Source organism: Triturus cristatus, chromosome 3_2, assembly GCF_964204655.1.
Source record: "Triturus cristatus chromosome 3_2, aTriCri1.1, whole genome shotgun sequence".
Lineage (NCBI taxonomy): Eukaryota > Metazoa > Chordata > Amphibia > Caudata > Salamandridae > Triturus > Triturus cristatus.
Genome location: NC_140584.1, coordinates 367,910,727 through 367,925,434, shown reverse-complemented (window position 1 = coordinate 367,925,434; position 14,708 = coordinate 367,910,727). Strand labels below are relative to the sequence as shown.

Below are 14,708 nucleotides of genomic sequence, written 5' to 3'. Positions count from 1 at the left end.
CAGAGGTAACAGAAGAGGGCTTTGTGAAGTCCTTTTTACTGTGAGGAGGAGAAGATGGAGGCACAGAGCTCGACTTCCTCACTGCAGTCTCTCCTGTAGAAAGTCCATCCCTCTCCTTTACACCTCGGTGAGGAGATTTGCTTGGACCTTTCCTGTCAGAACTATGAGAGTTCTTTTTAGAGGCTTTCCCAGGACGGTCTTCAGAAGAAGAAGGGTCAGATCTTACCCTTTTTAGAGATCTTCTAGAAGACGCAGCTGATGAGGCCCCATCACTGTAGATAGCCTCTTTCCTGGATTTTAACTTCTGGATCCAGGTCAGGAGACATCCCTCACGGTCCCTTAAGGTTTTGGTGGAAAAAGTACGGCATACCTTGCAATATTTGGCCTTATGATCTGGATACAGGCAATAGATGCAGTCCTTGTGAGGGTCATCCACGTAAAGCCTCGTTTTAGAGTAGGTGGCACAAGCTCTAAAAAGGCCTTTTTTCTCCTTCTCAGACATGTGGAGCAAAGCTGAAAAACAAAGTTGAAGAAAAGCTTTTGAAAAAACTCTAGGAATAGATGTAACAAGGAAAAGAATGAGCAGAGCTCAGTGGAGACTCCATAGCACAACGTGTTGTAGAAAATCTGAGGGTCTGAGGTTCTCTCAGGAAGGTTCTACACGGTGAGGCTCATCTGATTTGTTGTTGATTTTATTTGGTCTCTTTTACAAAAAGAGGTGGATATGTTGCAAAACTAGAATGGGCCTAAGCCTAGTTTCGGATTTGTAATGATTTGTACTTCTATTTTTATATATACCGGGGCCTCCCATCTCGACGACGGGGAATGATTCAAGCATGGGAATCTATGAAAGTTCCAATCCTGGAGTAAAGTGATAGTTTAAACATAATAATATTAACAGTAATAATAATGATAAAAATATCAACAGCTCACTCTGTACCTACCCCAATATCAAACAAGGAGCTCACTGGTTTGTGATCGCTTGTCTTTAATTCCATGTGACTTCGATAGTCCAGCTGCGTAACAGTTTTTCCTTTCCACAGTATGCGGTCACACCAGGCAGGGGTTCTGTATTTCTCACTGCAAGAATGAAATGCAGACTGAAAACAGCAGTTTATCAGTAAATGCACGCAATTATGAGAACCACAATAGAAAATAATGTTAAACGTTCCCTGCCCTAGAACCTCTTCCTTTACAATTTATTGTTCAAGCATTTTGTCATATGTCATTTTTAAGTGGCACTCTACCTCGCTAGACACATACCACTTTATATTTCATACTGATCCCATCTGGTAACCCATTTGTCCAGCCTGTTATATTTACAAAGTGTTAGAAAAACCCCACTCCCACACCGGAAGGGTGGTGGTAATGGGATTTTTCCAGACATACACTGTGGTAGCTTGGCTCAGGGGGTCAGGGGTCAGGCACCGTGTTAAGCCTACGACATACCCACACAATAACCATGCGTGCATCCGTTCCAAAAACGACACTACACCTTAAAAATTATACTGAAAATATATCTCTTTATCTTCTTTTCTCTTAGTTGCTGATTAAATAAATAATAATACAATCACAGTACACAAGGCTTTTTCTTAAAAAGTGCAGGTCAAATAAATAATAACACTTTACAGGTGCAATAAATAGGATCAGGTCAAATAAATACTGTGAGGCAATAAATACTGTGCAGGAATAAGTTAGCTCAGGACAATAAATACATCACAGGAATAACTTAGATAAATACAATAAATACAGTACCCTCAATAAATAATATCAGCCAACAATGACATTGGTAAAATCAGATCACATTTAAAATACTATGGGCTGATTTGGCCCAGTCACAGCTTGTGGTTAGGTGGATGGCCTGAGGGGTATACTCCCTGGCTTGGACAAGGCTGAGGCCTAAACTGAGGTAGATCAAGGGGGAATCTAGAGATCTGGCTCTCCCACACTACACAACCCCTCTGTATTAGTCTCAGCTCACCCCTGGCACAATCAAGCTAGTTCCAGCACCTCTCCAGCCCCTAGGATAGTCTCTCAGGGCTCCAGAGGGCCTTAGGCGCCCTCTATTCCACTTACTGCCCTTTTTATGAAGCTCCGACGCCGCTGGAGTCGTGTCGACGCCGTGAGGCGGTTCCGGTTCGATGTCGGCGGCCTCGGCGCAATGTCAGTTCTTGACGACGCCGGTAGGCGGTTCCGGTTCGATGTCGGCGGCCTCGGCTCGATGTCGACCTCCGGTTCGATGACGTCGGGCAGTCTTGGCTCGATGTCGACTTCCGACAGCTCCGGTTCGATGTCGGCAGCCTCGGCTCGATGTCGACCTCCGGTTCAATGACGTCGGGCAGTCTTGGCTCGATGTCGACTTCCGACGGCTCCGGAGTGCGATCTCCACTCCCGACCTCCGGCACGATTCTCTTCAGGTTCCGGCGACTCCGGAGTGCGATCTCCACTCCCGACCTCCGGCACGCTTCTCTTCAGGTTCCGGCGACTCCGGAGTGCGATCTTCACTCCCAACCTCCGGCACGCTTCACCTCGGTCTCCGGCGACTCCGGAGGGTGGACTTCACTTCCCCGTCGACGCCGCTCACTCGACCTCAGGTGACTTCCTCCTCGACCTCTGGTACTCTCCACGACCTCCGTCGGCGCCCTCTCTCGACCTCTGGCGGCTCCGGGTACGACGTCTGCTTTCCAGTCAGCGCCGCTTCTCCACCTCGGGCTCCAGGTCTCTAGGCTTCTCGACGTCGGACTTCAGGTAGTTACCAGTAACCAGGTCAGGTACTTGCTGTTCTTTACTTTTAAGGTCTGTTCCTGCTGTCCAGGTCCTTAAGATGGTTTTTCTTGCTTTCTCCCACACAGGGCTCCAGGCTGGGCTCAGTCAGTAGGGACTAGTATCAAGGGTGGGTTTATGGACCCCACTCCAGGCACAAGTTTCCACCCCTGCTGCCTCACTCCTTCCTCCTTCAGGTTTCTGCTCCTCTCTCTTCACCAGTCAGGTGCCAACTGCCAGCTCCAACTGTCAACTCTGGCTTAGCTTCTCAACATTCCAAACCGCCTCCAACTGTCACAGGGTTCCAGAATGTTGCAGAAGGTTCTAGTAGGTTCCAGTGGGTTCTGATGATGTCACAGGTGGCCACCATTTTGTGCTCCAGGCCCTCAGACAGAAGTTCCAGGGGTAGATAAAATGGCTCCCTGAATCTGCATCAATACTAAAAAGTCTGGTGGTTCCCAAAAAGGAAAAATACTAACAGGGTTTGAGGCAAAAGTGGGACAAAATAAATAATGATGAGGAGGGACCACCCAAAGGGCTGACAGGTCTAACACAAAGTATTTGATTAATCATGTAGTTCACACTCCCTAATAGAGGAGTTAGGGCCCGATTTAAAGCTTGGCCGGATTCCCGTCGTCCCTCCATGGCGGCGGTTACAAGTACTATGTCGAGCTGACAGAGTCTGGCCCGCTGTCTTTTGATGTGGGCTCGCTGAACCGCCATCCACATGAACAGGCTGTTTATCCTCATGTAAGCGGCGCACCCCAGTTGATGCAGCTGACTCCTCTCCTGACTGACAGTACTCAATCGCCATCAGGCCAGAGGGTTTTCGTTGACCATATTTAGATTTCCCCGTGGTGCTGGCATTGTCCTAGCGGTGGATTCCTGAATGAGTGAGTCCCTGGTGGAGTGAAGACTGGTAAGTACTACTGATTAATTTGTCAATACACATATATGTTGTTTATTCTTCTACAACATATGTAGTTAATGTGTTATGCCCCTTTTTTACATATGGCATTGCACACAAATAACACACACTATTGAATACACACCCACAAGCACAACACCCACAACAACATATATATATTTTCTTTAAGTGTCAATACAGGTGTATTCATTTTACCTTGATAAGTTGTAAAATGAACATTAATGTATTACACAAAGAAAATTAGCATGTAAGAGCAATGTAAAATACACAAGGCTAAACCAATGGTCAACACATGATTCATAGTAAGAAAAGTGTAAAAGAAGCTTACCTTAGATCCCGGCAACAACGCAGTTGATTACTGTATTGGTCAAGTGGACTCAACAAAGAAAGAACCTAGACAATGGGGTTCAAGATGGAAACGGAAGTGGGAAACATTAAAAAAGTTATGTTTCTACCTAATTTCCTTCCATTCCGTCAATTCAAAGTAGGAGGTATCCCCACCAGTTTCCTTGACGGAAAGGCACATTGTGATTTCCGGTGGTAATCTTGGCTGGACTCCCGTCGACAGCCGCTTCTGCCTATGACACCGTCAACGCGGGTGCTAATACCTGGCGGAGTCAGATGCACTCAGACAGTCTTTCATCCATAGACAGGCAACATCTAAATTGAGCGGATGGACCATCAAGTTAGCGAGTGGTCAAACCGTTGAAAAAGTGATGACAGGACCAGATCCGTCAAGATCTAAATCAGGCCATTAGCCTTAAATGAGCACTGAATAGTATTTTCAAAGTAACGTCAAAAATAATCCAAGAAGCTGAGGCTTCGTCACGCACAGGATAGTCAGTTTTTTTAATGACTTTGTTTGAAGCATTTCTGTAGCTCCGAATTCTAATTTAATCGCCCTTATATGTATTTACTACTGAGGTGGTCAATTTTGTTTCCAGGTGTACCAGTCTGGCAACTGAGTTAAGAAATGCTTTGATGGGAGTCAATGAGACTAGAGGCTTGACACCTTCTTAAGTATTGAACAAAACCTTCTTGCCACTGGAGATCATGGCCAAATCAGATATTGGCAAATTCTGGCTAAACGTTCTCCCTTTGGGTGCTAGAACAAAGAATTGGAATGCTGCAGGAGTTGGAACAAATTTGGTTCGAGTGCTATTTAAAATTCAATGCATTTCCCCATACTTTGTGACTATTACAAGAACTTCCGAAGGCAACACAAAAGGCCCTTTCTTTTAAAATTCCAAATTAATAGCAGATGGAAAGCATACATAGCCCCAGGGCCGGTTCTAGGATTTTTAGGGCCCGGGCCGAGAGGGAATGTGCGAGGCCCTTCTAATTTGCAAACTGATACATTCAGGGCTCTAGAAATTGCTTTGTGCAGACTCATCCTGGGCCATAGCTCCTCCACTCAGCCACCTACAAGCACCTCTTTTACCGCTCTAATTGGGCTAAAGGTGTGAGAATTGCTCAGGGCTAAGAGTTAAAACTGTGGGGACGGTAAAGTGCTGACAATGTGCGTCCCGCAGTGTCTCTGAATGGGCAGCCAGGCAGGAGGCCTAATTGCAGGACAAACCTGCAATATGCGTCTCCTTGCAAGTGGTACAAGAGGAAGAGTCCCCCTCTCCTAAGCCTCCCCATACCATCCATGAGAGGCCAAGCTCTTCTGCAGATATCACCTACAAGAACTACCCTATTCAGAACAGATCTTGATGACTTGGCCCTCGTTTTTTGGGCAATGGAATAGCAGATTTTAATGTACAAAGTAATTCACCTTGATAATGTCAATTCTGCACTGCTTTTCCTTTTCTGTTGCTGACATAATCTATGGAAAGGTGATCATTCTCATGAAAGTCCTTAGTGTGGCTGATATAAAAGCTCACCACTTAAGATCCAGCAAAGGCAGCCTCTCCTCCTCCTTTGTAGGGTGAGAAAGGAGAAAGAAGGATGGAAGAGTGATCACTTGACCCAGATGGAAAGTGGTCACCACCATCGGGAGAAAAGCAGCTCTAGTTCTAAGGACCAACTTGTCAGGATGAAAAGTGGTGAAAAGAAGACGGACACCAGACACTCAGTGCTTGCAACTCACTGACAGACCTGGCTGAAGCAATGACAACTCGGCAAACCGTCTTAATTGTTACAAGTCTTAATAAACAAACAAGAAGGGGCTGAAATGGAGGTCCCATCAAAAATTTAAGAACCAGGAACAAATTCCACTGTGGCATAACAAAAAGAGTGGGTAGAAACCTATTGCTCAGACCTTTCAAGCCGTGTAAAACAATGGTGGACTTGAAAAGGGGCGATTGCTCTGGGAGGCAAAGAAAAGCTAAAAAGGCTGCTAGATACCCCTTCACTGTGCCCTCAGGAGAGCCTTCCAGAGCAAGGGAAAATGCAAACCTGAGAATGTCAATCAGTTGTGCTTTCAAGGTGTTAACCTGGTCATACGCGTATCCAGTGACATACCTGTGCCACCTCCTGGAGTAAACAGATTTGGTGGTGGGACGATAGGCAGATAAGATCACACCCCAACATGACATCAGGCAGCTGAAAGGCCATCAGGAGTCCTCAAAAAATTACCACGCATGAAGGTGTAGGCTCTGGGAAGTCAGGTGGATGTAGATGGCCTGTTCCTCTAACTGAGACAGAAGATCGACCATGAGAGGACGACAGAGCAGTGGAGACAAGGAAGGGTGTAGAAGATATGAGTATTGCACTGTTTTTGTCCAATCTGGGGCCACTAAGATCACTTGGGTTCATCTTGGTGGATCTTCCTCGGAACCCTCAGACTGAAGGGTATGGGAGGAAATGGTTAGTAAAGGGGAGAGTTCGACTTCAAGGGAAACATGTCCCCAATGTTCCTTGCATTGGATGCTGGAAGGCACGGAACTTCGGGCAATGTGAATTGTCAATATTGGAATGAGTGGTAAAGAGATCCATGTGGAGCATGCCCCATTAATCGAAGATATTCTTCACAATTTGCGGGCAGGGAGACCACTTGCAGTTGGCAAGATAACACTGACTCCGGTTGCCGGCTCTGGTGTTCAGTGAGTGCACCAGAAGATTCACCACCAACCATATTCTGTGTGTTGGTGCCCAGGACCAGAGCCTCAGAACGTCCAGACAGAGAAACTAGGAGTGTACTCCTCCCTGCCTGTTGACATACCACATTACAGTTGTGTGTCAAAACCCAGACTGACTGACCACGAAAGTAAGGGAGAAATGTTTTGATTACTAAGGGAATTGCCAAAGAGCAATCCAGGTAAGATTTGGGCACAATGATAGAGAAGCCCAAGCCATGCAGCAAGGATGACGTCAACTGTTGGCGCACCTTTGGAATCTCCTGCTTACTGGCCTTCAAAAGCCAGTCTTTCCAGGTAGGGAAAAGGTGGATCTTTGATCACCTGAAATAGGCTGCCACCACTACCATCACCTTTGTGAAGACTTGTGGTACAAATGTTAGGCCAAAAGAAAGAACTGCAAATTGATAGTGTGTCATGCCCACCACAAAACGCAGGTATTTCCTATGAGACCTTCAGATCTGCATATGAAAATAAGCGTCCTGTAAATCGAGCAACATCATTCAGTTTCCAATCTCAAGAGCCAAAAGAACATAAGCAAGGGACAGTGTATTGAATTTTTCCTTCCACAGGAAGACGTTCAGGACCGTGTGGCTCAGGATTGGACATAAAATGCTGGCCATCTTTGGAACAAGGACGTTCTGTGAGTAATACTTGTCTAATTCTCCAGCTCTGGCACTAATTTCAAAGTTCCTTTCTGAAGCAAAGCTGCCATCTTTTGTTGCAGTAAGAAAAGGTGTTCCTGAAAAAGGACCAAACAGGGAGGAAGAACCCAGGGAGGAGACTCCATTAAGGTATGGCATATCCTTTTCCCACAGTCTTTGTGCCCCCACTCATCTGAATTTGTTGTCCTTTAGGCCAGACCTTGGAGAAAGAATGGACACCTAGCCTCCCAAAGGCCTGAAATGGGCTGACTAGGAAGAACTAGAGCTGCTTCCCTTTATTGGCTGGGGAGGGGTGGAAGGAGGGAGTGATTGCCTGAGGTGTTGCATGGCCTCTATCTTTTCCTTGGCTCCTGTATTGTTGCAAAATAAGGTTTAACGATCGCTTCTAAGCAAGGGCAGGCTGGTGTTGACTGAAGTTGAGGAGTCTCCCAAATACCAAGAACCTTCCGATCCCCCTAGAATTCCTTCCTTTGGGGCAGGAGACCAAACGAGTAGGCCATGGAAGAACTCACTTTGAAACGTTCCAAGGCTGTATCAGCCTTTTCCCCAAACAGCTTGATACCTTCAAGAGAGAGGAAAGTCCATGAAGCTGTATGGCACATCTGGGGAAAACCAGAGGTTCTCAGTCAGGAATGCGATCCTGACAGTGACACATGTCCCCACTGTCTTAGCAACCGAATTCGCTGTATCTAAGCCGGAATGTATCACCTGCCCTGATGCTGCTTAACTGTTCATGATCAGATGTTGGAAATGGACTCAAGTTCCTGGGGAAGATTAGGAACCTGCATACCTGCCATTCCCAAAAGGGAATGTACACAGTGCCCTAGCAGACAAGTGGCATTGAGTGACTTCAAGTCCAGGCTCACGGTTGCAGACCATTTTCACCCAAGCCTGAAAACTGTTAAGATTCTCTATCAGCCAGTCCAATAGAAACATTTCCAGACATGAGCTTAGACGAAGAAGAGGCATGAATCACCAGGATTTCTGGTGAATGTCACAATAGGAGTGATGGATACTTGTGTCAGGTCTATACCTTCTTGCTATTGACCTATTGGCTCAGGGGTCAAGAATGGTTTGGCCTAAGTGTCCATAAAAAGGGTCTAGGAGAGCATTATTGAATGTCAGCATAGGCCCTGAAGTGGGGATGGAATGTTGCAGGACTTCGGTCAGAATATTGGCATTAGTTTCGACAGTAGGCATGGGCAACTGAAAAACCTTCACCACCTCTCTAATGATGAAGTGTTATGATGTTGATCCAGGAGGAAGGTGGCTCCAGGAACTCCAACTCAGGGGAAGTATCTTGGTCACTAGCTTCAGCAAACCCATGAAAATCTTGTAAGGACACCTCAAGGTCCTCCTGCTCAGAATCCGTGCAAATAGTTTCACAAAGAGTAGGTGTCTTTTGAACTGCCCCTCCTCCAGTTGGTGCTTTGCCTCCCTTTTGGAGTTATGTATCAGCGCCAAAGGCTGGGACAACAAAGCGGCCGGTTCTAAAGTCAGAACCGGTGCCAACAGCATCAGGGAGAGCGTGGGAGGAAATAGGCATAGGCGCCACAGCTGGCATTGAGGGCTGTGGCTGGACTGCGTTGGAGCCAGGGGTGATATAGATGGAATTTTCTGCGCCATTGGGAGTGGCAAAAAGGGAGCCAATGGCACAGAGGGAAGGAACCGCAAGTGGAAACCCATATGGCATCCTCACAGGTACCGTGGAGTCCAAAGGCACTCCAGCGGGGGTCATAACACGCCTGATACCGCAAATACAGAGCTTAAATACAGGCACTGGATTAGCTCTGGGCACCAGAATGTGTGAGTGCTGCTGGGATGGAACGGGGCCCAGGCATTAGTTGGCGCCGGCCTATGTGACGCTGGCTCCTGTGGCAGGGAAGCCTTGACCAATTACGGCTCCAAAGAGAAGTTCAAGAGAGGCAGTGGCAACCTATTTGCTCTCATGTCTCCTCTTCTTCTTATGCATTTAGTGAAAGGATCTCGCCAACGATAGTGTCGGAGACCTTGAACTGGACCTACACCTGCCTCTACTCTCCTTGGCCGTGGCCACAAGGAGTTTTGCTTCAATCCCTTTAATGGCCTTTGGTTGCATGCTCTGCCATAACTTACAAGATCTAGAGTCATGATCAGAGCCCAAGCACCACAGACCGATTTAGTGGGGGACATCTTCCTTTCACATTTTTTATTTTTTTTAACGGAGTTTTATATAGTGTGAACATGACCGGAAGGTATCGGGTACCAGAGCGCTTTACAGGAGCACCAGTTGCGTTACATGAGGACACATTCATTTTTTGTTAGGCACGGGGAGATTAAGTGATTTGACCAGAATCACAGGATGTTGTGCATACCTGCTGAGACTCGAACCTGGCTCCCCAGCTCCGAGGTCAACCGCCCTAGCTGTTAGGAAAACTCCTCTCCCCTATTTGCCACAAGGATTACATTCTGACCTCTTGAGAGGGGATATGGTTACTGCACTAGTAACAAGAATTTTAAGTGGAGAATTGTGCTTCGGAGCAGTGACGTAGATGCGAAAAAAAGGGAAGTGGTGTCGGCATAGTGAAGAGCAAGTTACTTACCTCTGGTAATGTTTTATCTGGTAAAGAGACAGTCTAGCCGCAGATTCCCTATCTTTTAAATTCTCCCCAAGCATCGGACTGCATCCGAAAGTTATTCAGCAGTCCCTCTGCACGCCGGGGAACGGCACCTTACGACTTTGTGATGACGTCGACTCTGGTTGTGAAGTTAGTGGAGTCATGCAAGTCCCTTTGGCGTGCGGACGTCACTTTCTTCGGTGAAACATTCTGTGCCAAAACGCAGAGCCACCATAGAAACTGGCTTTGTAAAGAGTGTGCCAAAAAAGATCACTGTATATTAGAAAAATTTGAAAATGGAAATAAAGTATATGATAATACCCAGAAAAGGCTCATAAGGAAGGGGGGGGCGTGGCTTGCCGGCCAAGCTGGCGGGTGTGCTCTGAGAAGGCTCTATACCTGCTGCCCAATTCTCCGCCGTAATCCACTGTCTGCAGGCAGTGGCTCATCACCCTGGACAGTACACGACATAGGGGAAAAGCAGGCACGCTCGGTGAGCGGTCACGCATGATGCAAGGTGTGAGCTGACCGGCGCAGGCCGCTGGTGCAGGAGACATGAGAGTAGTGACTGCGAGCGGCCATCTTAGAAAAGCGCGAGGGTGCAATGCGGCGCCCGGGCCTCTCCCTCTGGCCCCAACTCGACGATGAGTCGGCTGCTGCACATACGATGTGCCCTAAGAGGCGATGAGACGAAGCAGCACACAAATCGAGTGGCAGGGTGTGAGGAGAGTGGGTGAAGCTGCCCCCATTCGCAGAGGTGCCGGAGCCCCTTCCCCCCGATTCGCCATTACACTCAAGGACGCAAGACGCACGGAGCGTGATGATCCCTGATGTGCGGTGCAGGTGCTCCTAACAGGTGCGGCACTGACGAGGCATAGGTGCTGCGCTGTGCTTGGGCCCACACATCGGAGCTGTGATCTGACTGAGACATGGCGGAGCCTGCGCCGGGTCCATGAGGACGTGGTCCCCTGAATAGCTGAGGGAACATCCATAGACAACAACAGACCTGAGCGGTGAGAGGGGGGGGGGGGGCGAATCACCTGATCGCGGCCTGTGCAGGTGCCTGGGCCCTCCTTGGTTACCCCCTCCATCGCCATTACCCAGCACCAACAGAGGCCCTAGGCCGGGCAGCGGAAGCCGAGTCAGAACGCTTAGAGGCGGGCCAAGGCTGAGAGGGAGGACGCGACGACTGGGGTAATCTGGGGGGGTGGCTGGGGGCTGCGCTGAGCCTAGGCCCAAACCTACTTGCAAAGATAACCTCCCATGGCGCTTAAAGTAGTGTGGCTGTGAGCCCCCCAGATGAGGGCGGGAGAGTAGCGTCCCCGGCGCAGACTGCAAACGAGCCGGTCGGTGACTAAGCAGAGTTACCAGGGAATGGCACATATGCCGGCACGGGGTCCGTTGGGGCCGTGAGGCAGAGACTGTGAGCTGCTGCGAGAAACCCAATACCTGTGATCCTACGTGCATACCCGAAGGCACGCAGAGCCATGTGGGGTCAAGGGCCTGATATAGCAGGACGAGAAAACAAGCCCAGACTGGTAAACCCGAGGTGCTGATCAACGGGGACTTGTGACACCAAGACAACATACCGGAGGCAAACACTACAGGGAGCTATAGAGCCATGCTGATAACGTGATGGACAGGCAGCGGACTGGGGCGGGCGCGACAACTGCACCGCCAATCGAAACCACCAAACAGACCAGCCAGGAACGGGAGGGGACGGAGCCCGCTAGGCCTCCCACTCTGGAATCCCAAGCTTGACGCAGTGCTCAAAGTAGTTGAGCAAATTGGAACCTCGTTGTCGTAGACTTGCTCATCTCTGGAGAGCCGCATTGACAAGGCGACCTCTGACTTTACACTACTGCACGCAGATCACCGTAAATTGATGGGGCGAGTAATTGAGGTGGAAACATAATTGAGAGAGAGCCTCCCGGCCCTTAAACCAGTGTCTATAGAGGTGCGTGCGCTCACCGAACGGATGCGCTCACTAGAACACAGAATGGACGATTCCGAGGGTCGCTCCCAGAGCAACAATGTTTGGGTCATTGGTCTACCAGAGGGCTCAGAAGGTCGAGACGCGGTTGCATATACCGAACAGTGGTTGAAAACCTTGATGACGACGGAAGCACTGTCTCCTTTTTTTGCAGTAGAACGGGCTCACAGGATGCCCTCGAACCGCCCGCCAGGCGCCGGACCAAGCCCCTTCCTGTTCCGGCTGCTTAATTTCAAGGACCGGGTTACAGTGTTGAGTGAAGTGCACAAGTTGGAGACAGTTAAAGTAGACAATGCCTCGGTCCTTTTCTTCCCAGACTACGTGCTAGGAGTACAGAAGCAGCGGAGTGCATGTCTCGCAGTGAAAAAGCAAATGCGTGAACTTGACATCTGCTACTCTCTGCTGTTCCCGGTCCATTTGCGGGCGATAGCTGAGGTCGCCACACATTTCTTCAACACTCCTGAGGACACCTAGGATTCGCTGGAGACAGCGGGGCACCATACATCCCCGTAAAGACTCAATGATACTCACAGGATCCTCCTGGGTGATCGGGGCAGCCAAAGACGGAACCGCAGATGGGCCAGAAAATCACCTGCGTGCCGACGTTCAGTCCCAGACCTGGAACAGATGATGCAGAAAAGACGGGAGGCGTTGAGGACTGTGGCCACGATGCAGAATGCAAAGACCACTGGAGAATCAGACGCCTCTTTAGTACAATCCCTCAGCATATTGCCAGTCGGCGAGAGCTCGCAGAGACTTCCGATAGTGACTCCTCAAACTGAAGATGATCTGATGCAAAACCCGTCAGACACTTGAATAATGCTGGGACCAGACACACTCACCCGCACATTGCATACACCTACACACGGCAAGCGGGGGGGGAGGAGAGGGGGAGTTTCTACCCGCATTGCTATGGTTCACAAGATATGCCTGCAACTATAACTATGTGCGCACATCATGTATGCCACTAAGCACAGCCCACACCGCATTGCTTCACTTGCACGGAGGGAGAGGGCCAGCACATCAACAAGCCCTGCTATCCTTGGCTGCTTAAGCTCACCCCCAACGAAAGCAAACATGCCACACACAGCCGACATTCGCCAATCAGCGCAATTTGTAGTTTGGGCAGAAACATGTTGTCACTCTGCTTAGCTCCAGTTACGGAGCGAAAGGTTTCTTCTCTCCCCAGTGGTTGAGTCCCAGAATGTTACTGTACCGCAACAAAAGTTGGAGGAGCACCTTCTGCATGGACAACGTGCATGTTGCTTACTCGCTCAACCCCTAGTATCATACTACCTGTCTCTATCTCTCCCCCCTCATCAAAGCCCTATGCCACCTACCAACATAGTTACCTGGAACGTTAGGGGGATGCATACGCCGGTTCACAGGTATGAAACACATGCTTACATAAAACGCCATGCCGCCCATTTAGTGCTGCTATAAGAAACGCATCGGGCACAGCCTGAGATACGCAAACTACGGCATAGATGAAGAGGCCAGGTGTTAGCCACAGGCTACTCGTCATACGCTAGAGGCGCCCTCATCTGGATTCGCCTAGGCACCCCCTATGTATCTGAAGAGACAGAGACAGACATCTACGGGCGCTATGTACTCTCATGAGGTCGCCTAGATGGGAGGCAGATAGTCATAGGATACATCTATACCCCAAATACTGATCAGGCAGAATTCTGGCAAACACTCTCCTGCACACTGTCCGGCTGGTGCAATATACCTTGGTTATTGAGAGGGGACTTTAATGCGACTCCGGACAGGTCCTTCCCGACATTGCAGTGCACATCTGCTACATCACATGCTAAGGGTCTAAGGGAATGGTTACACCACTGGGGTCTCGCAGATGTGTGGAGATCACTGCACCCACAAGATCGTGAATACTAACACTACTCTCACCCACATGGGCTACATGTACGTATTGACCGGTTTGTAGGGAGTGAGACACTACTTGCTAGGTGCACCAGTGTGGAGTACCTGGGCCGCACACATTCTGATCATAATCCACACATGGTTGAGCTACTGGCTGAGCGGGCTGAGCAGGTCACCAGTGTGTGGAGGCTCCAGCCCGCGGCACTGGAGGATCCTCCCTTCAGGGAGTCGGTTGAAATCACTATCGAAAATTACTATGACACTAATGCAGGCTCGGTAACTGATGTGGGTACAGTATGGGAGCTTGCAAGGCCTTGGTACGTAGGTAATGTATGGGACTGAACTAAAGCTTGCGCCGTCAGCTGCACCAGGAAGCCACGCACATTGAAAACACCCTTATTCAGTTAGAGTCAGATATGGCGAGATGACCCGAAACTCAACGGGCCTTAGACAAGTTGAGGGGTGAGCACACACAGGTCCTGGAACATTTACGTTGTTTTAACAATGCTACGCACGCGGCGCACACCCATGCAGCGGCAGACAGGGCAGGTAGACTTCTGGTGAGGCTGATTAGGCAAGACCAGGCACAACCCCGGGCCCTTGCACTGCGATCACTGGCAGGCCATTTAATGACAGCATAGGGTACACGAGGAGTTCACAGCCCACCATACTGGAGTATATAAATCGGCCTTTTAGGTACCGCTCCCGGAACCTGACTCATATTTGGCCCCACTATCAATGCACGGAGCTAGAGGAGCCGATCACGTTACAGGAGGTGCAGGTGGCTATACAGGAGCTGGC

General features: G+C 49.2%; 1 protein-coding gene across 4 annotated transcripts in view; it reads right to left on the bottom strand.

The window, feature by feature from the left end:
* INPP5B (inositol polyphosphate-5-phosphatase B) overlaps positions 1-14,708 on the bottom strand; it is a 957,269-nt gene that overhangs the window by 295,372 nt on the left and 647,189 nt on the right. For all 4 annotated transcript variants that reach the window (XM_085647875.1, XM_085647876.1, XM_085647878.1 and 1 more), the window contains one exon: positions 945-1,080. In XM_085647875.1, coding sequence (XP_085504001.1) covers positions 945-1,080 — 136 coding nt within the window. The remainder of the gene's footprint in view (positions 1-944; positions 1,081-14,708) is intronic.